Source organism: Rhinatrema bivittatum, chromosome 4 (assembly GCF_901001135.1).
Source record: "Rhinatrema bivittatum chromosome 4, aRhiBiv1.1, whole genome shotgun sequence".
Taxonomy (NCBI): Eukaryota; Metazoa; Chordata; class Amphibia; order Gymnophiona; family Rhinatrematidae; genus Rhinatrema; species Rhinatrema bivittatum.
In genome coordinates this window covers 219,276,617-219,300,632 of record NC_042618.1, presented here as the reverse complement: position 1 = coordinate 219,300,632, position 24,016 = coordinate 219,276,617, and the positions used below count along the sequence as shown (strand labels likewise).

Genomic DNA, 24,016 nt, shown 5'->3' with positions numbered 1-24,016 from the left:
TCTGACGTACCCCGCGCTGCGGACCACTACCGGATCAACACTCGAGAGGTACATGCCATTCTATTGGAAGACTGTCTGACATACCCCGCACTGCGGACCACTATCGGATGAACACTCTAGAGGTACATGCCATTCTATTGGAAGACTGTCTGACGTACCCCACACTGCGGGCCACTACCGGATCAACACTCGAGAGGTACGTGCCATTCTATTGGAAGACTGTCTGACGTACCCCGTGCTGCGGACCACTACCGGATGAACACTTGAGAGGTACATGCCATTCTATTGGAAGACTGTCTGACGTACCCCGCGCTGTGGGCCACTACCGGATCAACACTCTAGAGGTACATGCCATTCTATTGGAAGACTGTCTGACGTACCCCGCGCTGCGGGCCACTACCGGATCAACACTCTAGAGGTACATGCCATTCTATTGGAAGACTGTCTGACGTACCCCGTGCTGCGGGCCACTACCGGATCAACACTCGAGAGGTACATGCCATTCTATTGGAAGACTGTCTGACGTACCCCGCGCTACGGGCCACTACCGGATCAACACTCGAGAGGTACATGCCATTCTATTGGAAGACTGTCTGACGTACCCCGCGCTGCGGGCCACTACCGGATCAACACTCTAGAGGTATTTGCCATTCTATTGGAAGACTGTCTGACGTACCCCGCGCTGCGGACCACTACCGGACTGTCTTATATGAGGTACATCCTTGGGTTCGTCCCTCTGCTAAAGAACTGTACTTTACTTCAGTGCCCGCTCCACGGGTGCTGCTCAAGAACTACACCTTTATCGCATTACCCGCTCCTCGGGGTATGCTTTCTCTTTTCCCATAATAAAGTCTGTATACAGCTGTGTCCTTGCTACTGAGACCACGCCTACTGGTAGTGAGACCCACGGGGCTCCTCCCTGTGGGCGGTGACACCTCTCACTCCAGCCCAGGGGTTCACATCCATGCCAAAACATAACACTAATAAGAGAAAATATTATTTTACCCAACGCATAATTAAGCTCTGGAATTCGATGTCAGAGGATATGGTGAAAGCTATTAGTGTAGCTGCATTCAAAAAAGGTTTGGACAAGTTCCTGGAGGAAAAGTCCGTAAACCATTATTAAGGTAGAGTTGCAGAAATCCACTGCTTATTCTTGGGATAAATAGCTTGGAATCTATCTAATCCTTGGGATCCTGCCAGGTACCTGTGACCTGGATTGTCCCAGGGTACTGGGCTTGATGAACCTTTGGTAAGGGATTGGAGGGTGATCATGTTTGATCTGAAGACTTCCAAACAATGCAACAATGCAGTGGCAAGTGTCAGATGAATTCTAGGAAGCACAGGAAGAAGTACAATCAGCAGGAAACAGGAGATCATCACACCTATTTGTTCACATTTGTATGAAAACTCATCTGGAGTATTGTGTCCGTATCCGGAAACTACCCCTCCAGAAAGGCAACAGAATGAGCAGAGGAGAGCTACCAAAATGAGTACAGTTTACACACCATCAAGACTAAGATGGTGAAGAAGGACAGGACATTATGACAGATATTTAAAGCCCTCAGAATTATAACTAATGCAGTCAGTCCTGTGGCTGTATCAACCATTGGGGCCCCTTTGATGAGGCAATTACTTTCCTCCATTCTTTCCACTCTTTTGCAGCCCTTGTACAATCCATTAATTTTAATCCTGGCCAGTCTTTTTATATTGGTGGTCCAGCTTGTCCTAGGACTTCCTCTCTTTTCTCATCTATCCACAGCACCCTGCACAATGGCGTTAGGGTGCACTGCTTTCTTCTTACTTGGGCAGATGACTGCATCTGTCTCTTCCTTGAGAATTCATGTTTACCAGCTTCGTGCCTGATTTGATCTCTCACAGGCTCATTTATTTTGTGTGCAGCAGAGAATTCACATAAAAGTCTTCTAAAGCATCACATTTCAAAGGCCTCAGTTTGCTTTTTTAGTGCCGAAGAGAATACTCAGCTCTGGAAGCTATGGAGGGCTGTTTAAAATTTTCATTATGATGTTGCTGTTAGTTCACATTTTCTTCAGCTTTTCCAGTTGTTCATTGCTGATGGCTGTTCTCATTTTTTATTTTTCTGATGGAGCAACCATTACAAAGAGGCTGCAAAATATTTGTGACATTTTCTATCATTTTGTTACTGATTTTTATTGAAGCTCCTTCATTGCTGCTGGTTGCTGATGTCGTTAATTTCTTCCCAGTAACTTCTAGGGATGTGCAGAGAGACTGCATATGTTACATTCGGTATTCGTATTCGTCGGAGGGCAGATACATTGCATTCGGCAAGGGGGGCCCCCCGATCCATTCATGCGTTCCATTCTTATTCATTTCCCGGCTAAAATTTAATTAACTACAACCCCCCACCCTCCTGACCCCCCAAGACTTGCCAAAACTCCCGGGTGGTCCAGCGGGGTTGGGGTCCATGGGAAAGGCGGGATGAAGAGGCAGGGCAGGAAGTCGAGGAGCAACACAGGAAGCAAGGCACACTGAAGACTGACCATGGGAACTGACGAATGAGATGAGGACCACAAGAACTGAAGAACAAAGACACTGAAACTGAAGATGAGGACTCAGGAACTGAAGAACACAGAAACAAGAACTCTGAGGCAACTCATGTTACTAGGCAATAGGGAGACCTGTTGCTGAGGCATTGAAGGGATGTTTGCAGTGGCCTTATATAGGCCAGGGATGTCGTCGGAAGGAACCTCCCAGGTTTTCCAACTGCTGGCCCTTTAAGAGTGGGGGCATTGGGTGTGTGCATCCCCTAGGGGGGAGCGAGACCGGTCTGTGTTGGAGGTGTCCTGCCACAAAGATCTCAGACAGCATCCTGCCGCTTTGCGGCACAGCAGACCACCGCACTGGAAGAAAAGGTATTCCGGCGGCATCCTAGTATGAGGAGGAAGACCCGGCCTGAAGGGTAAAGCCTGGATTTTAAACGCGCTGCGCGTGCAAAATCCGGGCTTTACGCGCGTGGCCGGGCCTTGCGTGTACCGAGCCAATTTTTAAAGGGCCCCGGCCACGCGCGTAAAGCCCGGTGCGCTCACACGTGCCGAGCTTTTCAAAGAGGCGGGGCAGGGGGGGCGTGTTCTGGGCGGGGCAGGGGGCGTGTTCTGGGCGGGGCAGGGGGCGGGGCAGGACAGCACCATTGTCGTGCAACAAAGAAAAAAAAAGAAAAAGGTAGGGTTTAGGGGGTGGGGAGGAGAGGAGAGGGGAAGGGAGGTTAAGTAATGGGGGTAGGGAAGAGTCCTCTTTAGTCCGCTCAGGGGAAGGCCGGAATGCGTCGCCGCACGGAAATTGCAGAAGTCCCCCCCCCTCCCCCTTGCGTGCGCCGCCCGCACACATGCGCGCAGATTATAAAATCTGGCACGCATGTGCGCACCAGCCCTCATATTTCATGACATGCACTCGCCGGCTCACGCATGTTATAAAATTTGTCCATGCGCGCACGCCGGGAAGCGCGCGCGCACATGGACGCGTGGGCGCACTTTATAGAATCCACCCCTAAGCGCGGCGGTTCACGGGAGGAGCCAACAGACCCAACCAACGCAACATGGTGGAGGTGGAAGCAAAAAGTGTTTTTTTTAAAATTCAAGACAGCAAGGAATAAACAGAGTTATCCTTATTTGCAAGGAAGAAATGTTCTGACTTTCTCTGTTTAACGCTGTAATTCCAGAGAAGATACTTGTACCTGTAAGGAGGCTGACAATCACCCCGATGGCTACAGCAAAGAGGGTCCCAATGGTGCTGAAGTACAAATAGGACAAGGAGTACCAGTTATCAGCCAGGGCAGTCCTGCAAAAGACAAGTGGAGTTTCTATTTCCTTCTAACCACTGCAACAGTACACTTACATCTCTGCAAAACACTAAGGGGCGGATTTTAAGAGCCCTGCTCGCCTAAATCCGCCCAAATCCGGGCGGATTTAAGCGAGCAGGGCCCTGCACGCCGGTAGGCCTATTTTACATAGGCCTACCGGCGCGCGCAGAGCCCCGGGACTCGCGTAAGTCCCGGGGTTTGGCGAGGGGGGCGTGTCGGGGCGTGTCAGGGGCAGGCCCGAACCGCGCGGCGTTTTCGGGGCGTGTTGGGAGCATTCCGGGGGCGGGCCCGGGGGCGTGGCTACGGCCCGGGGCGGTCCGGGGCATGGCCGCGCCCTCCGGACCCGCCCCCAGGTTGCGTCCCGGCGCGCTAGCGGCCCGCTGGCGCGTGGGGATTTACGTCTCCCTCTGGGAGGCGTAAATCCCCCGACAAAGGTAAGGGGGGGGTTTAGACAGGGCCGGGTGGGTGGGTTAGGTAGGGGAAGGGAGGGGAAGGTGAGGGGAGGGCAAAAGAAAGTTCCCTCCGAGGCCGCTCCGATTTCGGAGCGGCCTCGGAGGGAACGGGGGTAGGCTGCGCGGCTCGGCGCGCGCCGGCTATACGGAATTGATAGCCTTGCGCGCGCCGATCCAGGATTTTAGCGGCTACGCGCATATCTACTAAAATCCTGCGTACTTTTGCTGGCGCCTGATGCGCCAGCAAAAGTACGCCAAATCGCGCGGTTTGAAAATCTACCCCAGCGGGTCAGAGCAGGATTTTGAGGGGAAAACAAAACAAGGCAAAAATGTACAAAAAGCCTGCAACTCAGTTGGCGTCTACAATTTTGAAATAAAGTACTATGGTTGAAATGTTACTCCGCTTGGATAAGTAGGTATGATGTATTTTTATTGTTAGTTGCACACCACTTTGGAAGACCTCGGGGAGAGCTGGGATTGCAGTATAGAAATCAGATAAAGAGAGGTAAAAAAAAACCAAACAAGTTGAAGGTGACACTTTTTTTTTTCATCACACTAAATACTTTTGTGAGTAACTTTCAAGAGCGAAGTTTCCCATCACCATTATATTCCAGCCTGGCTAGCCGATTGGAGATGAATTGACCTGTAGTCAGGAAAAAGGTAAAAACTTGGATTTTTTTTTCCAGTGAATTGATGTCCATCTGGTATTTTATGTAGGTTTGCTGTTTAATAAAGGGAGGAGTGATTCTATGTTTTGGTAGCTACTGGTGGCTAGGATGAGGATGGAAGGGCAGCTCCAGGTTTATTACTAGAATGTTTCTGCCATCTGCGATTATCCTTGAATCATCTTTTAGGGACAGGATAATTGAAATGAGTAACTCATGGGTGGCTGTGTGATGGTATTTTTTTTTTTTTTTTTTAGAATTTGTTGTTTTATATTGATTAGTGTGTTATTTTTTTTTCTTTTTTTGGGGGGGTGTATGTCAATTGCTTTTGTTTATGGATCACTTTGGCAGTTGTTTGTACACTGCTTTGGTGGTGGTAGTTATTTTTAACTGGGGAAACAGTTTATAAATATATGAAATTAAATATTTGGGGAACATTATCCATAGTTACTTCTGCACTAATGAGATGCAGAGTTTAGTCTCCAAGGCTAGTCAAAAACTAAAATGAATCCCAGCTTTAATTGCAGTATACTTTTTCCATACCTTCCATTGTTCTCGTTTTGCATCGAGGTTGTTACTGGATTAGGTGTTGAGGATGTCCAGTTGCTTGTGTCATTTATAATGCACCCTGCAGTTGAAAGATTTAATGGCAAGCTTCTCTCAGGAAGTGGAGGGTAAAGCTGAGCTCCAATACCAACCCAGAGTGAGATGATAAATCCAGCAAGGAGACCCACAATTGCACCCTGCAAAAATAGTAAGGGTCAGCCATGTTAACACAATAATAAATGTAGCAATACTTATTATTTACTCAGTGTTGAGTAACAGCCTGCTCCACTGAGGATGGAGAGGAGATGCTGTGCCAGAGGAGGGGTGTATCTCAGAGAGGTCGGGGGTCCTGGAGCAGGACACCAGGCCTGTCTGAAGCAATCACCATTCCCTCAAATTGAACCCTTGGGTGCCAGGTCTTTTCAGATGGAACAAAAGCCAGGAAGGAGCAAAGGGCAAGAACCAGAAGTCAGGACTGGAGCCAAGGATAAGATACAGAGCAGAAATCCGGATACAACAAGAACCAGGAAATCAGGCAACTGTTTGAGAACTGCTGGACCACCAAAGGTGTGTCAGGTTAGAGCTGCTTATATACAGTCTTCTGGTTGGGACACGCCTAATGCTGATCCAAGTGGGAGCCTCCAGGGGCAGGTCTCTCTAACTTTACTTCACTTAGTATTTTCTACAGAGATCTTGGTGATTTGGAGTCCCTGTAACTCCACTGCAGGATCCTCTGCCCTTGAACACCCATAGATGTGGATTCAATCACTATTGCCTCTGACAAATATACTCAGCAGTAGAGAGGATAATTCATGTTACAAGGTTCCTACCCCAAGGACTTTATAATCCAACAGGGTCATTCGTCAAAGTGCATTATGATGTTAAAGCCATAACACATGCGATATTTATCACAGCGCATGGTGTAAATGCAAATTTATTCAAAGGGGCAGGATTAATGAAATTGAGGGGCATTGTCACACGCTTTTAATGCCGGAAACAACTACACCATTTTTGCAGGCATGGGGGGGGGGGGGGGTGGAGAGAGCCTTTGGGGTGGCACACAGAGTAGCCAACTATTCATACTGCTATAGGAGGGCCAGCTAGTAACAGGAGGTGAAGTTTTGGTGGTGGTGTAGGGTTTTGGGACCAGTTTTACATGCAGAGTGAGATGTACGAGCAGCACAGTAGACCTCCGTGAAGATCTAACGTCATTTGGAGTGAGGAAAGTCACACACAGATGAGATTTCTACAATGTTCTCTCGCCCTAGCTTGATGGACTCTCTACCAGGGTACTATCAAGCTAGGGCGAGAGAACAGTGAAGTAATATCTCTCTCTCTCACTCTCCCCCCCACAAGTAGTGAAGTACAAGTATTGCAGGGTGCAAAAACGTTAACACACTTTGCGATAAACTAACTATACATGGTGCAGTAATTCTGAAATTATCATAGCAATGCCCCTTTTTCTTATCATGGGTGTTATCTATGTGAAAATTATAGCATTTTGATGAATCTAGGCCTAAGTTTGGTATTTATGCCACAATCAAGGATGAGACCTCTTGACGAGAAGAAAAGGAGAAAAAATTATAATCCAAGTTTGCACATGGAGGTTAAGTGAAGTGTAGGTATGAGAGCACATTTGTGTTGCAAAAAAAAAAAAAATGGAATATTCATTACCACCAGATTTAATTTCAAGAAATAGTCTTTTCACTTAAATGTTTCATGTTATCGTCAAAGTAGAAATGACCAGATTTCATGTTATTTTCTGCAAGAAATTTAGAATTCACCAAAATTGCATATTTCTCCTCCCTTAGTACTAGCAATCAGATCAGCAGTTACCAGCAAATTTATCCTTCATATTCAGGTAGAGTCTTCATTCATGTCAATACACACAGATATCAATTGGATAACTTTTAGGTTATGTGATATAAATCAGCTGAGTAGGAAACAAAAGAGACCAAGTTGACCAAGTTGACCTCAAGGCCTGCAGTTCAGACTGTACAAGCACCTGAATCTATTTCCCAATCAGATCTTCTCTCATCCCTTCAAACAGCCTCCTTCCTTTCCAAAAATCCAAAATCTTCCCCTGGCACATCAAACTCCCCTGCCTCCAATACACCGAAATTCCATCTTTAAAAGTGACTTTTTTTCTACTAAACTACCCCTAAATTCCATCCATCTCTCTGATTGCTCTTGTAAACTCTAATTAAAGCTCACACATATTGCCGTTGTTACCAGAATCTTTGACATTTTATACTATTAGCTTTTTGCATCCCTGTAACATCTTTTACCTTTATGTTGACTGTTTGCATGTGAGTGTTTGGTATTAAGACCTCAAGCAAAAGCTTTTGTGAGGAGGCAAAAATGATTTTTCCAAAGAAAATCTGAGATGCAAGAGAAACCAATTTGCTGCATCTCTAGTGACAATCGCAGACTTACAGGGACGGTATTTTTAAAACCGGTACATGGGTGCACATGCCCAGGGACACGGCTATTTTATAACTTATGTGCGTATATGCAATCATATCATATCGGTTATTTACACTTTCGTATAATAGAAGGACTTGCGGGCATTCCATGAAGTTAGCAAGTAGCACATTTAAGACTAATCGGAGAACATTCTTTTTCACTCAACGCACAATAAAGCTCTGGAATTTGTTGCCAGAGGAGGTGGTTAGTGCAGTTAGTGTAGCTGGGTTCAAAAAAGGTTTGGATAAGTTCTTGAAGGAGAAGTCCATTAACCGCTATTAATCAAGTTTACTTAGGGAATAGCCACTGCTATTAATTGCATCAGTAGCATGGGTTCTTCTTAGTGTTTGGGTAATTGCCAGGTTCTTGTGGCCTGGTTTTGGCCTCTGTTGGAAACAGGATGCTGGGCTTGATGGACCCTTGGTCTGACCCAGCATGGCATGTTCTTATGTTCTTATGCATGCATGTTATAAAATAACCTGGCCGCGCACACATGTGCACCAAAGCTTAAGGGGAGACACAGAAATCCCACTTCTACCGTGTAAGTCCAGGGATTTTAGAAGGAGCGCATGCCCACGTCATTCCCAATTTACCAGTTCATCCACCAGTTTACCCAGTTAACAACTAGTTCCTCCAACTCCCCCCCCCCCGTTTGATTGCTCACACTCTCCCAGTTACCCCAGGCTCGATCCTTTTATTTTTTTAACATTCATGTCACCGATAGCAGAAGTAAAGTTACATAGCAGGGGACCTTGGAGCTCATCAGGGCTCACAAGGATTTACTAGCACATCTCTTGGCCAGGCCCTGAAATGCCCATGCCACCCCCAGACCATGCCCATGCTCTGACTCTTTTTGGAAACTTGAGTTGGGCATGCCGTGGCATTTACATGCTTATAAAAATATGGTTGGCACTCAAAAGCCTGACTTCTTCGTGCATCCCCTAATTGATGATTGAGCTGGGCTTTTAAAATTCACCTTACAGTGAGCAGTGGAGAGCGGAAATCAAATCTAGAGCATCAGATTAAAAATGGAAAGGGATAAATGGGGAAAGCATGCTTACATGTGGGAAAAGACTTAGGAATTCTTGGCTTTAGGCTTGTGAAATCCCAGCCACTTTCAAATTTAAAGGTCATAATGTACCAATTGCTCAAAAAGCAAAAAACTTGGGCATAGTGATTGACACAATTCTTTCATGAAATCTCAATTTCCTTCAGTGGTGAAATCATCATTTTTCAAAGGGTGTCTTTTAAGATGATTAAAACCTCTATTAGCTTTAAGATTTCCACTTTAATCATCAATCTTTTATTCTGACCAGTTTAGACAATTGTAATTCGCTATACCTAGGCCTTCCAGCTAATTCTATCCAGGCACAGCAAATCATACAGAACTCAGCTGCAAGGATACTCACAGGAAAAAATGAATATATAACTTCTGTTCTAGCTGCATTACATTGGCTGCCCATTGCTTGGCAGATACAATACAAGGATACATGCATTATAGGACTGATATTCAAAAGCCATTTAAACATATAACTCAAAAGTAATCCATCTAAACAACACAAATGGCATAATCAGCCATTATTTGGGCATTCTAGAAAGGAGTTGAGTTATCCGGCTAATTTAGGAAATATTGCATATATCCGGCTAACCCCCTCATTTATCAAAATGCACTAAGCCATTTTCACATGTGTTAAGGGCTTATCGCATGCGAAAAGCCATTAACGCATGCAATAGCGCCATATTGTATGGTGCGATGCAAATCCGAAAAAGAGGAGGCATGGGCTGGGTTTACCATTTTGCGAAGCCCTATGTACGAACAGAACAGTGCTCTCTTATGAACATTTGATGACCCTCGGAATGAGGAAACTCACCCAAAGATGAGATTTGTGCAATGTTCTCTCAACCTAGCTTGATGTTTCCCACGTAGAGAGTCCATCAAGCTGAGTGATACAGAGGCATTATGACATTTTCCATTTTATTAACCATTTCCTTCCTAATAATTCCTAACATTCTATTTGCTTTTTTGACTGCTGCACCACACTGAGCCGACGATTTTAAAGTATTATCCATTATGATATCTAGATCCTTTTCCTGGGTGATAGTCCTTAATATGGAACCTAACATTGTGTAACTACAGCAAGGGTTATTTTTCCCTATGTGCAACACCTTGCAATTGTCCATATTAAATTTCATCTGCCTGTTGGATGCCCAATCTTCCAGTCTTGCAAGGTCCTCCTGTAATGTATCACAATCCGCTTATGATTTAACTATTCTGAATAATTTTGGTCATCTGCAAATTTGATAACCTCACTCATCATATTCCTTTCCAGATCATTTATATATATATATATATATATATATATTGAAAAGCACCAGTCCAAGTACGGATCCCTGAGGCACTCCACTGTTTACACTTTTCCACTGAGAAAATTGACCATTTAATCCTACTCTCTGTTTCCTGTCTTTTAACCAGTTAGTAATCCACAAAAGAACATCGCCTCCTATTCCATGACTTTTTGGTTTGCTTAGAAGCCTCATACAAAATCCAAATACACTACATCTACCAGTTCACCTTTATCCACATGTTTATTAACCCCTTCAAAAACAATGAAGCAGATTTGTTAGGCAAGACTTCCCTTGGGTAAATCCATGTTGACTGTGATCCATTAAATCATGTCTTTCTATATGCTCTACGATTTTGATCTTTAGAATAGTTTCCACTATTTTTCCCGCTGCTGAAGTCAGGCTAACTGGTCTATAGTTACCCAGATCACCCCTGAAGCACTTTTTAAATATTGGGGTTACACTGGCCACCCTCCAGTCTTCAGGTACAATGGATGATTTTAATGATAGGTTACAAATTTTAACTAATAGATCAGAAATTTCATTTTTTAGTTCCTTTACTACCCTAGGATGCATACCTTCCTGTGAAGGTGATTTGCTACTCTTTAGTTTATCAATCTGGCCTACTACATCTTCCCAGTTCATAGTGATTTGGTTTAGTTCGTCTGACTCATCACCCTTGAAAGCCATCTCTAGAACTGGTATCTCCCCAACATCCTCATCCTTACTAACTAATTCAATACATCTGTGACTAGTTTTCAACAGCTGGTCTCCCTTTATCAGGTCAAAGAAAAAAAAAAACGAACACTTAATATTTTTTTAAAGGATGTCAAAGTTGCTCTGATGGGAAATGACAGGAGTCGAAAGTGAAACATTGCTTCAGTCTGGATTTGTGCCAGCCTTGAGCAGGAGCAACTCTATGAGGGTGTCTGAGGGCTGCTGGACAGATATTAGGAATGCATGCATTCGAGTGAAAGGGGAATGACTGATGTGTTTCTGTGGCTTACTGTCTTGATTGGACCTGGCCTTGCCCTCAGAGACTGCAGAATGGTCAAACCTTGTGAGACTGGGAAATTGGGCATCGAAATGGCAGATGAAATTTAATGTGGATAAGTGCAAGTTGATGCATATAGGGAAAAATAACCCATGCTATAGTTACACAATGTTAGGTTCCATATTAGGTGCTACCACCCAAGAAAGAGATCTAGGTGTCATAGTGGATAACACATTGAAATTGTTGGTTCAGTGTGCTGCAGCAGTCAAAAAAGCAAACAGAATGTTGGGAATTATTAGAAAGGGAATGGTGAATAAAATGGAAAATGTCATAATGCCTCTGTATCGCTCCATGGTGAGTCCGCACCTTGAATACTGTGTACAATTCTGGTCGCCACATCCAAAAAAGATATAATTGTAATGGAGAAGGTACAGAGAAGGGCGACCAAAATGATAAGGGGAATGGAACAGCTCCCTTATGAGGAAAGACTAAAGAGGTTAGGACTTTTCAGCTTGGAGAAGACTGCTGAGGGAGGATATGATGGAGGTGTTTAACATCATGAGAGGTCTAGAACGGGTAGATATGAATCGGTTATTTATTCTTTCGGATAATAGAAAGACTAGGGGGCACTCCATGAAGTTAGCATGTGGCACATTAAAAACTAATCGGAGAAAGTACTTTTTTCACTCAATGCACAATTAAAACTCTGGAATTTGTTGCCAGAGGATGTGGTTCATGCAGTTAGTATAGCTGTGTTTATAAAAGGATTGGATAAGTTCTTGGAGGAGAAGTCCATTACCTGCTATTAATTAAGTTGACTTAGAAAATAGCCACTGCTATTACTAGCAACGGTAACATGGAATAGACTTAGTTTTTGGGTACTTGCCAGGTTCTTATGGCCTGGATTGGCCACTGTTGGAAACAGGATGCTGGGCTTGATGGATCCTTGGTCTGACCCAGCATGGCATGTTCTTATGTTCTTAGCCCTTGTACTAGTATACGTTTTAAAGAAAATATAACTGATACAAACTTTCTTGTGGCAGGGGAAACGGGCGCGGCTGGCCTATGTAGCTATGGAATATCCACGAGAATGTGGGGGGTTAAATTTACCGGATTTCCGGCTTTATAATGTGGCATGCCAGATGAGGTTTGTGGTGGAATGGCTTACGGGATCCTATCGTTACTGCGAAGCGGGGATGCTGGGGCGTATGTCTACCCCGGGGTCTCCGTTGAACCTTATTCAAATGAGGGTGGACCAGCGTAGGGTAGCATCTTATCCTACTGTTCTTCTGACCCCCTGTATTAAAGCGTGGAGATGGTTACGGAGGCAATTTAAATTATCAGGAGGGCGTTCTCTGCTGCTTCCTTTTTTGCAGAATGTGGAATTTCTCCCTGGGCGTGATTGCAAGCCAGTATTTAGTCACTGGGCAGAGCAGGGGGTGATGTTTGCTTTTCATATGTATGATCCTGTTTCAGGTACTTTGTTGGACTTTGCTACGCTTACACGGACCTTCCAACTGCCTGCCAAACACTTTTTTGCTTTTCTTCAGGCCCGCCACTACCTGACTGCCTTTGCTTGGACACATCAAGAGCTGGAGGCCAAAATACGATTTGCCAATACCATTTTTGATACTGCGTATCTCCGGAACTCTATCGCCAGTTGGAAGCGATTGGGACAGAAGCTTGGTGACGCCGCTCCAGTGCGACGTATGGCTGTTCGGTGGTCAGCAGCTTTGGACACTACGATCACGGAGCGGCAGATGTCTAGCTGGTGTCGGGACCTATATAAATTGTTACCTGATCTCAGTCTCCGAGAGCTTCAGTTTAAGCTTCTTCATTCTCTTTACTACGATGACGTTCGCCGGTTCAGGATGAAATTGGCTGCCTCCCCTACCTGTATTAAATGTGAAGCTGCTGATGGTACTTTGGTGCACCGCTTGATCTCCTGCCCATCATTGCAGTCCTTCTGGCAGGCGGTACTGGAGGTGGTGGGGAAATGCATCGGCGTCCCCTTGCGGCTCACTGCCAGGATGTTACTTTCAAGTATGTCTCCTCGACATTTACCGGGCAGTTGTGCTAAGGCCCGTTTTGAGAGACTTGCTGTCTTAATGGCCTGTCGTACTATCCTGGCTGGATGGACTGAGCCGTTGTTAGCGCCTGTATTGGCCGCCTGGTTTGGGAGAATGGCTTCCCTGGCGCAAATGGAACGATTGGATTACCTGGCAGGCAAGAGGCAGCCGGACTCCATGTACTGTGTTTGTTGGGACAATTGCTTTGCTACTTTTCCTAAGTCGTTGCAGGAGGAACTGTGTCACAATGGGTATACTCTAACCTGGTCCTCTAAAGTGCAGGGACAAGGGAGGGGGGGGGGGGGGTAAGGTGTGAATGTTGGATGAATGAGTGGGGTTTGGGGAGGGGGCTCGGGCTTAGGGCGGGGGGACTTATGGGGGGGGGTGATAAAAGAAAAATTGGGATGAGCAGTGACTTGAGTTCTTGTTGGTTCTACCATGTTTGCCTTGTTGTACCCATGTACTTATGTACTGTGTTTTCCGAGTTGTACAGCGTTCTCATTGGTTGTCTCTGCCACCCTGGTCAATAAAAATTATTTTGACAAAAAAAAGAAAATATAACTGAAATGCAGAAGTATTTTTTTTAATGATGTACAGTGTTATAGGATTCCATTCTGTAAAGTTTTTGGAGGGATGCAAATATCTTATGGGTCAGAGTAAATATGCACATTATTACAGAGCTGAATATCTCCCAATCCAGGTGGTTACCACCAGATGTTTGGCAATTTACAATGCAAAACTTTTAGAACATTAAGGCCTTAAGGATGACCCTTAGCAAGAGGATGTACAATTTTTGAGGCAATATATCTGGAACCTGTGCTTTTAGTTTCTATTTTATTTACCCTTAGAATTTCAATGTTATAACAAAAAAAAGTCAGTGGAAAAATGACTTTGTTATAACAGGGGAAAAATCAGTTATTTTTTTTGTTATAACATTGAAATTCCCAGGAAATTAAAATATAAACTGAAAACAAAGATCTCTAAATGTATCTGTCATTACCTGATCATCAACTCTCTTCAGATTCTGTGACAATAAAAATACTTGTTTCAGATAACTGCTACTTATATCTTCAATAAATTTTAAAACACAAGCTTGGATCTTGTCTTACTGCTCTGGCATGAAAACAGTAATTTTATAAAACCTGCATCTTTATATACACATTTAACTGATCATGAAATATGGAACACCGCTGGAGATAAAAGGGCAAGAATCGTCCCAGAAGCTCGGAGAAGAAAGGGTTCCATTTCATTTACATTCTGCAAAATAAATGGGAGAGCAAAGGCTTTGACTTACTATTGAGTTTGCGAAAGGAAAGAGGATTCCTAAAGAAAATAGCCCCAGCAGGGGGCCTCCCACCATGCCGAAGATAGAGAGCGCCGCCTAAGGAAAGAACAAACCCAAACCGTGAAACTCTTCATTTTTCTAAAGGGTCTTAAACGAGCAGAACAGAAAGTAAGGCTAATATGAGGAGACAGCTGTGAAATATTATGCTAATAACATCATAAAAGAGATTCTGTTCATCATCATAATTTTATCATATCGTAACTGCTCTGTTCATAATAATAATAATAATAATAATAATAAAGATGTATTCAGTAAGAATACAATGCAAAAAATGCCACTTGGATTTCTAGACATGGAGGAGCCTGCAGGTCAGAGCTGCTGTTTTTAAACGACTGAGAAATCTCAACAACCTTTGATTCATTTTGGATCTTTTCCCATCCAAAAAGCCAATGATTTCATTTCTGTATTTTAACACACATCCTATTCTACTGTGGAGGCTAGTCATTGACTTCCCTTGACCTTAGTAATGTTCTCTGAAGCTGACCCAAGCACAACTGAATTCCGGCATTGTCTTGGTTGCTACCACCTCTGAAACTTTGACCAACACAGGGCTTAGGACATTTCTACGTTTGTAAATGGGGATTTTACATTAGCAGGTAAATCTCACCCGGTCAGCAGTTTTAGTTGGTCATTCATTCACTCATTTTTCAATTTATGGTGCCCTCCTCCAAAAAGGATCCAAGACAACTTACAGCATCAAAATACCAGCAACAGAATAGCAAAAATATAAAATGTAAATAGTTTGAAATAGAGATGAATGACCCCCTTTCGAACCCTTCTAGGTAAGGGGCTAATTTGAGGGATCACAAGGACTCCCTTGGCCTCTATCATTTATTATTTTCTGCAGATTTGGGGAAAAAATGCAACAAGAGGTCCTGAAATAGCAATAGTGATAAAATTAGCATAATACTACCTACCTGCAACAAGGCTCCCATTAGAGATGCCAGTGCTGCCATGGCAATACACACGACACCATATAACAGACCTAAATAAATATGTAAAGTATATCATGATCAGCTCTCAGAGTTGAAGATTCATATTAAATTGTTTGGGGGATGGGGGGGGTTGGGTTTTTTGTTTTTTTTGCAGGAGGTTTAATCTTCACTACCCCTAATGAGATTGGATAACAGGACATTAACTCCCACCCCTTCCCTTCCCCTCCCCTCTCCTCCCCTCATATTGTACATATTCTCAATCTCAGCCAAAAGGCCAAGAAGGGACCATCTTCAGCTCCCACCCTGAACTGAGCTAATAGGAGACTCAAAGTCATGTATTGTATTCACAATCTAATAGGGATGTGAATCGTTTTTGAACGATTAAAATTATCGTCAGATAATTTTAAAATCGTCCAAAATCGTTAGAGTGCACGATACAATACAAATGCCCCCGATTTATCGTCAGGGGCATTTGTATTGTATCGTTAAATAGGGCACGGGAATTATTTGGGGGAGGGCGGGGAAACCGGCACACCAAAACAACCCCTAAACTCACCCTGACCCTTTAAAACCAATTCCTTACCTTCCCCACCCTCCCGAACCCCCCCAAAATGTTAAGTTACCTGGTGGTCCAGTGGGGGGGTCCCGGCGCAATCTCCCGCTCTCGGGCCATCGGCGCCATTTTGGATGCCACTAATTAAAAAGGCGCCGATGGCCCGATTAAAAAAAACTCCACCTGACCCTTTAAATCGACCCCCCCACCCTCCCGACCCTTTTTTTTTAGGGAGGCCCGCGCCGCTAAAAAAAACAAAACCACCTGACCCTTTAAATCGACCCCCCCAAAACCTTTTAAAATTACCTGGTGGTCCAGGGGGGCCTCGGGGGGCCTCAGGGAGAGGAGAGATCCAGGGGGGCCTCGGGGAGAGATTTCCCGGCATCAGCTGTTCTAAAAAAAAAAAAAAAAAATGGCACCGATGCCCCTTTGCCCTTACCATGTGACAGGGTATCCGTGCCATTGGCCGGCCCCTGTCACATGGTAGGAGCACTGGATGGCCGGTGCCATCTTTAAAGATGGCACCGGCCACTTTACTCATCAGCCCCTATTATAATAATAGGGGCTGATGATAATAGGGGCTGATGAGTAAAGTGGCCGGCACCATCTTTAAAGATGGCACCGGCCATCCAGTGCTCCTACCATGTGACAGGGGCCGGCCAATGGCACGGATACCCTGTCACATGGTAAGGGCAAAGGGGCATCAGCGCCATTTTTTTTTTTTTTTTAGAACAGCTGATGCCGGGAAATCTCTCCCCAAGGCCCCCCTGGATCTCTTCTCTCCCCGAGGCCCCCCTGGATCTCTCCCTGAGGCCCTCTGAGGCCCCCCTGGACCACCAGGTAATTTTAAAAGGTTTTGGGGGGGTTGGGAAGGGGGGTCGATTTAAAGGGTCGGGTGTTGTTTTTGTTTTTTTTAGCGGCGCGGGCCTCCCTAAAAAAAGAATTAGCGATGTGAATTGGAATCAGAAACGATTCCAATTCACATATCTTAATGATCAGATTCCCCCCCCCCCCCAGCCGAATCTGATCGTTAAGATGATCTGGCACACGATTCACATCTCTACAATCTAATACTGCATGATTCACTTTCTTAGGATGAAAAAGTCAATGACAAAATTAGAAAAAGGAAATGGTGTTTAATAACCAAATTGCTGTAAGTGAGTACTTCAAAATTCTTTTAACTCTACACACTTCGTATCCTATTATCCTTATGCACTGTTTTACAGTATATCGTTTATAGAGCATCAAACTAGATCCTGAAGCACTTTGGGCTGGAAAGTCTGGCTACCAATTTTGGCGCCTGATCTGCAGAACAGTTACTGGATGAAAAGGTGAGAAACGGCACTCTTTGTTAGTTTACAATGCAGGACACCATGCAGCATTCCAGGAGTCGTATGGTTCCTGTCAGAATTCTTTTGCTGGTTACCTTTTCATTCAACCACATAAGAAATATCCAAAGATGATGATGCAGATGATCATCAGGATCGGAAGAAGGTATCTATGTGGCCTCAGAACTCATGTGCATCATCATCATCGTCTTCAAATAATTCTTATGCCAGTCCTATAAAATAGCATAGCTTGTAAAGACTGCACATGATATAATAGGTACTGCTGAAGTCTAGTACTGCGCATATGGTAAATGCAGCAGCTGCTTCAGGATCATGCCTGCCTTCATCAATACTTCATGACAGGGGGGCAGTGGCGTAGCGAGGAGTGGGCGGGGTGGGCGGCCGCCCTGGGCGCTGGGTCTAAGGGGGAGCCAAAAAGCTATTGAAATAAAAAAAGAAATTAGTATTTTAAGCCCAGATGTAAGTGTTGTTGAATACTGGCAGATCGTCTTTTTTTTTTTTTTGTTTTGTTATGAGAGATTTATAGTAATGGTAATTCAATTTACTTAGGGGCGCCTGTGCTCTAGCCCACGCCCAATCCATGTTCCACTTAGCAAGCATGAAACTTAGGAAAACGAGGGGTAGGAGCAGCCCTGACCCTATTTCAGGTTGCAGGGTGGTCGGTAGGAAAATCGGTTTTCTGTTACCTAAGCCTCAGCCGACCCAAAACCAGGGATCCATCGCACCCGGTCCGCCAGTTTTACAAAGGAATATAAAAAGGAGAGCGGATCGGTTCCCTAAATCAGGCATCACATACTAGAAGGCAGACCAGAGCGGCATTTCTGGCGGTTCAAGGCTGACGACGAGTGTGGCCGAAAGCGGTTGAAGGATGGAGCCTGCCGCAGGCAAGCTTCCATTATCTTAGCTGTATGGCTTTTGTTTCTGTACAGCTGCTAAGTGAAAGACCTGATTAGCGCGTTAAGGGCAGAGTTGGATGTTATGGTGAGCCCCACCCCGCCCTCCAGGGGTGCAGGATGAACCGACGTGACGAGAAGGCGCCCGCAAGGTGCAGCCCTCTCTAGGCTGCAGTCTACTTTTTTCCTAGCACCGAGGGTCGCAGCCTTTTCTTCTGTTTTCATGTATGCAGAGAGCTATCCCCTCAACCCTCATCGCGCTTGGTTTTGGTTTGTTTCATACACTTTGCAACTTTTAATTCTCCAGTACCGCAAACAGGAAAGCGCTTTTAGCCTCCGGCTTCTCCCCTCCCTATCCTCCCCTGTGGCGCCTGCTTCAGCGCTCTCCCGCACAAAATCTTGTGCATGCGGCGTCAGCTCCCCTTCCCCATTCTCACCCTTCAGGCTCCCGCACGTGATCCTCTAGCACCAGGCAGGCAAGGGAGGTACAGCTCCAGGCATCAACGTCGCCCGGGTCCTCACTTGAGCCGCACTGTGGCGGATAAAGTAGGTAAGATAAAGTAGGTAAGACTGTAGCGGGTGTTCGCTCCATGCAAATCATTGATGGAGGGAGGGGGCACCAAAGAAGTCTCTTGCCCCAGGCGCCAAATTGTCTAGCTACGCCACTGCAGGGGGGAGGTGGGGATGGAATTTAGTCAATTGCTCTTCCCGGGCTGATTCTGTGTAATATACAGCTTTCTCCTACTAATCACAAGATCAGTACGGGTTCTAGATATATGTATGCCATATGCCTAAAAGACCCAACAAGTACATTACATTACTTCCTATATTAAACAGTAGTTTTTATTTGACTTTTCTGCTTCTTTCTAAAGTTCATGGGAGACAAAATGATAATTACAGACTTACTCATCCCTTTAGAAATCCAGGACAGCTTCTTTTCATTGAGAGATTTGAAATAAGGTTTGATGAGGTCCTCGACAGTTACGGCAGCTAAAGCATTGATACTGGAGGACACAGTGCTGCAGGAGACCAAATAAAGTTATGTTGATATCCACTCAGTTAATATGAACACTGCAAGTATATATGGAGATACACTGCTATCCATTTTTTTTTTTTTAATATCCATACTCTAAGCATCGTGCAACAGAAGAGCAAGGAAAGTGTAAGATACCAAGGTTGTGCATGAGAAAATTTGATGTGGTTTTTTTCATTTTGTTTACTATTCATTTTTGTTTTCTTTCTGGGTTTTAGCATGTGCAAAATTGTGTTAGCAGATGCAAAAACACAAAATCAAACTAACGTTTTGTTTTGTGCTGTTTCAGATAGGAAACAACAAATGTCCTGATTTCCCTCTTTAAAAATGAAAGCACATCCCTAGTGACTGTGTCTGTTTCTGTTTTGCCTGTGGCTTCCCGAACAGAATGTTCTTCATTTTAGAGCAATTGCCAGCATGCAATCAAGGAAGGGACAGCACTCCTCTTCACATACCTCAAAGTCCCACTGTAGGCACATGCCACAAAGAGCCCTGGAAGTCCTGGATAGTCTTGTAAAATGTCCAGTACAAGGTAAGGCATGAGCTGAAAAATGTCAAATATTCATAGATCTTAACAAAGGTCTTCCAAACACAGTATCACATACAGGAATGTCTGTCTTGAAAGAAACATAGGATTGTTATCTGTAATATTGTAGTCTCATAAATGGTTTTGGTTCAGTTGGCTGAACAGTACCTCCAGTGCAGACAGCAATGCTGGAACTGCACAAGAAATAGACCGAGACTGCTTATCTGCCTGTGAAAGGCATCTAGTGCAATTCAAAACCTGCGTCTGGGTTGGGCCATTATCTGTAGCCTTTACCATCCCAGAACTATTGGTAAAGAAACAGCCCACATGTCACTGTGAGGCTTTCCTAGTGTTGTAAATACAGTCAATAACCCCACACTACTCTCCTGGTCAGTTCTGTCTGCTGTTTGAACAGCGGGATACCCCGCATCAAGGCCAAGGTTCGCATATGCTCTGTTCACTTGAAATAGTTTGCGACATGGCCTTTTGCCCAGGAAGACGTTCCCATTCTTTTTAGATAAAGTGCTTAATTTCAGAAGTCAGCCAAGCTCCCACCATGGCTTTTGGCATAGGTGCTGCTTTTTCAATTTTTGCAGGTTCCAAGCTACGGGCATGCAATGCGCTATTTCAAAACAGTGCAAATGCACTGTCTTCCAGGCTTTATGTGCCTCTTTTATCTTATGTTTGCTGTTAAATCTGGCCCTACATGATCTATCTGCCAAAATGATTTTTTTTTTAAATCCACAGCAGTAATAAATGAAGAAAACATTTTTCCACTGCTAATGGAACATGAGGAACATGACAAAACGTAATGATAGTGCCATCTTCCGACCAAATGGCAATACTGCAAAATGAATTCCTGTGAATAATTAAAACAATAATATCATGTCCTTGTCTTTAAAGGCATACAAATATTGGACCCTTCATATTTAACAGCTGGCCTTATTGGAGTTAATTTTTTAAAGGGTTTATGTGCTTAAAATTGGGTTTTCATGCAGGCGTACACCTGAAATCTCCCATTAGACCCCTTCCTCCTTGACATCTTCCTTACCTTCCATCCCCTACTCCTTACACACCCTCACCTTTTCACCATCTAAGCCTCTTTATCTTATCCTCCTTTATTTAATTCTCACCCCCTACCTTTCCATTTTACCTCTCTGCTCCCTAGAAATGTATTCTTTAGAGCATATCATTCTCCTAATCTCCTGTTATTGTCTTAACACGAGGGCAATACAATTCCCCTCTTTGCCTTACCTTTTGTTACCTATATATTTAGTTAATTACTTTTTGTTAAGTTATAGTTTACCTTATTGTTAAAGTTATAGTTCCAATTTAGATATTATATGGTTTAGATATACTATTTTAATCTCAGTTCCCTGTAAAGCCTTCTACATTCTTTCATATTGTATGTAAACTGATGTGATGTCCCTAACGAATGTCGGTCTATAAAAACTTTAAATAAATAAATAAATAAATAAATGCACTTTATGTGGGAAAGTAAGCCTTTGAAAATCACTACAATATATACTATTGAATTGTAATAGGTTTTATATGTGTAAGTGCACTTTTAATGGATAATTGGGCTTTTGAAAATTGCTACGATATACATACGTGAATCATTTTAAAAGTTACCCCCTAAGGGGTAGATTTTAAAAATTTGCGCGATCACGTACTTTTGTTCGCGCACCAGGCCCTGATTTTAAAGATGGCGCCGGCCAGCCAGTGCTCCTACCATGTGACAGGGGCCGGCCAATGGCATGGATACCCTGTCACATGTTAAGGGCAAAGGGCCATCGGCGCCATCTTTATGAGTGGCAGCCAACGGCCCGAGAACGGGAGATCGCTCCCGGGACCACCAATAGACCACCAGGTAATTTTAAAATATTTTAGGGGGCTCGGGAGGGTGGGGGAAGCTAAGGGGTCATTTTTAAAGGGTCGGGTGGGTTTTTTTTTTATCGGGCCATCAGCGCCATTTTTGAGTGGCAGCCAAAATGGCGCCGATGGCCCGAGAGCAGGAGATCGGTTCCTGCGCCCCCACTGGACCACCAGGTACTCGTAAAAATTTTTGGGGGAGTTCGGGAAGGTGGGGGAAGGTAAGGGGTCAATTTTAAAGGGTCGGGCCTCACTAAAAAAAAATTAACGATATGAATCGGAACTGATTCCAATTCACATCACCAGCGATCAGATTTTTTTCTCCCTCTAGCCGAACCCAATCGTTAAGATGATCGAGCACACGATTCACATCCCTAATGATCACTGCTAAAACAGGACGATTAAACCAGTTTTTAAAAAGTTCTTGTGGTACTAGAGTTACAGTCTAATACAATTCTCAAAGCATTAAGAGAGGCTGATAGTGTTTGCTAGCACACCTGATCCGGAGCAGAAACAAGTTTAGCAGTCCAAGGATCACAGTCTTTGTATATTGAGAATAAGGCAAGTCCACATAACACGGCACAGGCGAGAATCGCCCAGAGTCCCAAGAGGTTCACAAAGAGAGACCTAAAATGAGACAAGACAAAAACAGCTTTCATGTATCTGCGCGCACACACAGGATTAAAAATTCACTACCCACTTTAAAGGAATTAACCCTGGTTTCCCTGCTTCTCGTTGCTCAGTAGATAAAAGTTGCAGTGAGGTGAAGAGTAACGTGACAGTCGGACAGTAACACAAAAAATAAAATGCTACATCATCTCTTGTCGTCAAGGATCAGTGCAAAACAATTAAAGGTGAATTTTAAAAGCCTGGCGCGCACATAAATAGGGGGGATGCACAAATAAGTCGCGTGCATACGTGTGTCAATGCTGCAACGTGCACATCTCGGCAATTTTCAGAAAGGGGTGGGGCATGGGCATGCTCTGGGTAAGGCATGGGTGATACATGGTACTTGTTCCTCTTTTCTCTGCCTCTCTTTTTCCCCTCCACTTGCTTTTCCCCCTTTTTCCCCTCCACTTGCTCTCATCGCCAACTACTCAGCTGTCCTAATTGTTAAGGCACAGTTACTCAATTTGTTAATATGTAATTTCCCTTTCATTTTTCAACTGTTCTCTGTAAACCGATGTGATGTGCAAACGAATGTCGGTATATAAAACTGTTAAATAAATACATACATGGGTGTTTTGAGACTTGAACCAGAAATTTTCACATAAATACTTACACGACCTGACATGTGCCGAGATCCCCTGCCGTGTAACTTTACTTCTGCTATAGATGGCATGTAAGTAAAAAAAAAAAAAAATTGCTAACAAGGCATTTCAGAGGGGTGTAAAGGATCTGGGGTAACTGGAAGGTGTACAGGCTATCAAGCCAGGGTGGTTTGGAGGACCTAGCTGTTAACTGGGTGAAGAGGAACTGGTAAAACTGAAATGGCATTGGCACACGTCCCTTTTAAATTTTCCCCACTTTCGCAGTTGAGGCGGCTTTTGCGTGCACGGGCACGCGCCCATTTAAAATTGGGCACACTTTTGCAAGCGGCCAGGTTATTTTACAGCATGCATGCATATACGCACGTATGTTAGAAAATAGCTGTGTCCCTGGGCACGGACTGAAGAATGCGTGCACATGTGCGCCCGCTCTCTGGTTTCAAAATTCACCTTGGTGACTCTTTGGCAAGAGTTCCCATTCTAAAAGGACAATTCAGCAGGTGTTTAACAGAACAGAGATGTGCCCTCGTTTGAAATGACTAAACAATAAGATAAAAACAAAAAAATGTTTTCTTTTTTTTTATTTGTATTGCTATTTGCAAATAGTACTCATTAGTACCCCCAACAGACAGCACAACCTGAGGGGGTCTACGGAGACCGCCCTGTCCCAACCTACCCCTGGAGGCAGACATTTCCCCAGAAAAAGTAATATTTTAACATACACCCCTAGTCACCGGTCCTGCCACCAACCCTCCTCTTTGTTATAAAATACCCCCCCAGGAGCCAGTCCCCTACAACCGCCCAACCTAGTCCATCCTCCTGACCACCCTCAGACTCACCAAATCCTGCCTGGTGGTCTAGTGGAGGCC

General features: G+C 44.3%; 1 protein-coding gene across 1 annotated transcript in view; it reads right to left on the bottom strand.

Moving 5' to 3' along the window:
- LOC115090519 (sodium-coupled monocarboxylate transporter 1-like) overlaps positions 1 to 24,016 on the bottom strand; it is a 66,361-nt gene that overhangs the window by 7,449 nt on the left and 34,896 nt on the right. Inside the window, exons 7-13 of the mRNA XM_029599720.1 lie at positions 22,377 to 22,506; positions 19,937 to 20,025; positions 19,355 to 19,467; positions 15,636 to 15,703; positions 14,668 to 14,754; positions 5,499 to 5,698; positions 3,713 to 3,816 (exon numbers count right to left, since the gene is read on the bottom strand). Of these exons, the coding sequence (XP_029455580.1) occupies positions 3,713 to 3,816; positions 5,499 to 5,698; positions 14,668 to 14,754; positions 15,636 to 15,703; positions 19,355 to 19,467; positions 19,937 to 20,025; positions 22,377 to 22,506 (791 nt within the window). The remainder of the gene's footprint in view (positions 1 to 3,712; positions 3,817 to 5,498; positions 5,699 to 14,667; positions 14,755 to 15,635; positions 15,704 to 19,354; positions 19,468 to 19,936; positions 20,026 to 22,376; positions 22,507 to 24,016) is intronic.